General features: G+C 43.1%; 1 protein-coding gene across 1 annotated transcript in view; it reads right to left on the reverse strand.

Moving 5' to 3' along the window:
- Positions 1-2,479, reverse strand: part of LOC101864659 (serum paraoxonase/arylesterase 2) — a gene marked incomplete in the record, with an annotated part of 17,568 nt that overhangs the window by 5,700 nt on the left and 9,389 nt on the right. Inside the window, 2 exon segments of the mRNA XM_005089388.3 lie at positions 218-808; positions 1,777-1,931. Of these exon segments, the coding sequence (XP_005089445.2) occupies positions 218-808; positions 1,777-1,895 (710 nt within the window).

Here is a 2,479-nt window from a genome sequence, read left to right on the forward strand (position 1 = left end):
GGGGTGGAGGGGAGAGGGAAGAGGTCATTTAGACAGGTGGTTGTCTTGGGCAGGGGGGTCATTAAAGCAGATTCGATGTAGTAACATATATTCAGAAGGTTTTCAGGACTGCTGGGGTAATAGCATAGAGCTTGCTGTTGAGTGGGAATTGCGCTATAAAAATGCCATCTATTATTATCTACTAATCTAATATTCCTTAGACTATTTGTATAATTACCTGAGATCTTTCGACAGAAACACGCCGTTGGGCTGCACAAGGGCAGGGGTCACCTGCGTAAAGCCGGTACCATTATAGTAGAGAACTCCCCCTAAGGGCAGCTGAAACAGACCCTCAAAAGTAGCCAAAGACCTTTCATTAAAATAGACAAAGTTAGTAATGTAAAACTTGTCCTCCTCCACAACTGCTAGATCGTTTGTAGTCGTCATTACATTACTCGTGATTGACTTGAGATGAACCAGCTCGTTCGTCTTCGGATTAAATCGAAACTTCTCGACAGCGTCCGGTTCGGGAATGGGATGGTTCACAACGTAGACAAGGTGTTCTCCTTTCGTTTTGTCTTCCAGCACGCTGATCCCATGGGGTTTGAACTTTGCTAGATCCAGTGTTTTGCTGGGCTTGATTTTCAGCCCCACCGCGCCTTTTTTCGGGTTCTTGAAGTTATAGACGAGTATGCGCCCCTTATTTTTCTCCTGGAATTCGATGAAACCGGAGGGTGCAGACGCGAATGCAACACCGGATGTTATGAACGCAAGGCCCTCTGACGTCACGTGGAAGTCCTCGGAACTGAGGCCAGCATTCTCAACGACCCTGTAGACAAACAAAGCCCAAGATTGTGACCACATGTTTATCATTTGCCTGTATAATATAGCCAAAATGAGAAACAGTTATACAGATAAAGAAAGGGGTAGTCAGGCAGGTAGGTAGGCAGGTAGGTAGCTAGGTAGGTAGGTAGGTAGGTAGGTAGGTAGGTAGGTAAGTAGACAGAAAGACAGACAGTAGGTAGATAGACAGATAGATAGATAGATAGGTGAGGTAAGCAGCAATGTGGACCACTACATTTGGCAAACTACACGACCATTTAGGAAAGAGATCTCCATTGAACGCGAATAATGTAGTGGGATTTCTTCGGTAAAGTTACGGCGAAGAGTCTGAAGGACAGGGACAATTATTATCGCTTGTGCTGATAACAGGGGTTCAATAAACGGGCTCTTTCTCTTAAGATGCCTGTCTGTCCATCGTCTTGTTAGTTTCAATTATCAACATCACGGCCTTCTCTGTGCCGATGTACTTGTTTTAGATTTAAACTTCTGAACATGTACAGATAGTGCTCCTTTAGCATCTTAAAAATGTTATGTGTGTTGGGATATATGGTGGAACAACAAATCACCGAAACCGAAGGACACATCTACTACACGATTAACTCGCAGATACAACACGGTAAAGAAGAGAAAAAGGGCCTATCATTGTTGCCATCTAAGAGCCAACGTGCTTCTATTAAAGTAGTGGGTTGAACATGATACCATCTGAGTTCTCGGGCGCCTTATACAACTGGAGCCCTCCATCAACCCACTATGGATCCTTAGTATTTTGGTAAACAGAGCACAATCAACATATTAAGTACTAAATCATCTTGGGAACAAACAAGATAGACAGACAAAAGAATCAAACAACAACAAAGGGAATGAAAGAAGAGCGGTAGGACCCACCAGTGGCGTCCTCCAACCATCAAACCTTCAAGCTCAACCCACTCTCCCAATGTAGCACAAGAGACTTACCTGCACGTTCCTGGATGATGCTTGTAGTAATGTAGATGCAAACCCAACATCTTGACGGTCGTACCCACAAAATACACAACAGCAGCCAATAGGCCAACAAGGATGGCTTTCTTCAACATCTTTAACAGGCCGAGAAGACTTGCTCACCACACTATCTGACGAAGAAATGAATAGGGGAATTCTGTTACAAATATTCTTTCATGAACCCAGTGCAGTCTAGATTAATAGCCCGCCCTGCGTGGACCAAATAGACAGCTGGTGGGATAGGAATGCGCGTACAGCAGCATCATATCGTATGATTTTTACAGTTTAATGCACACTGAAACTGGCCCTCTTTAATATGTTTACTTTATGGTTATCATCTCTTGCCACGGTGTACTACAAACAGCAAAAGCAAATAATCCATTGGATACAAAATATAATTGAAAATAGCCGGGTCGGATACAATAACACTTTTCACATTCTTCAGGTAACTGAAATCAGAATACATTTTTCATTTTCAGTCATCTAACAGCATTTTCTATTGGATAGAATAGCAATGTAACGCAAATGGCAGTGACATTAACGCCAGTTATTATAACCTGCCTGGAAGACTTTTTACCCAGCCAGTCTACAGAGGCAATACCTGTATTAACTTTAGAGAATTTCTCTCTCTCTCTCTCTCTCTCTCTCTCTCTCTCTCTCTCTCTCTCTCTCTCTCTGG

This window comes from Aplysia californica, unplaced genomic scaffold (genome assembly GCF_000002075.1).
Source record: "Aplysia californica isolate F4 #8 unplaced genomic scaffold, AplCal3.0 scaffold00006, whole genome shotgun sequence".
NCBI classification, from domain to species: domain Eukaryota; kingdom Metazoa; phylum Mollusca; class Gastropoda; order Aplysiida; family Aplysiidae; genus Aplysia; species Aplysia californica.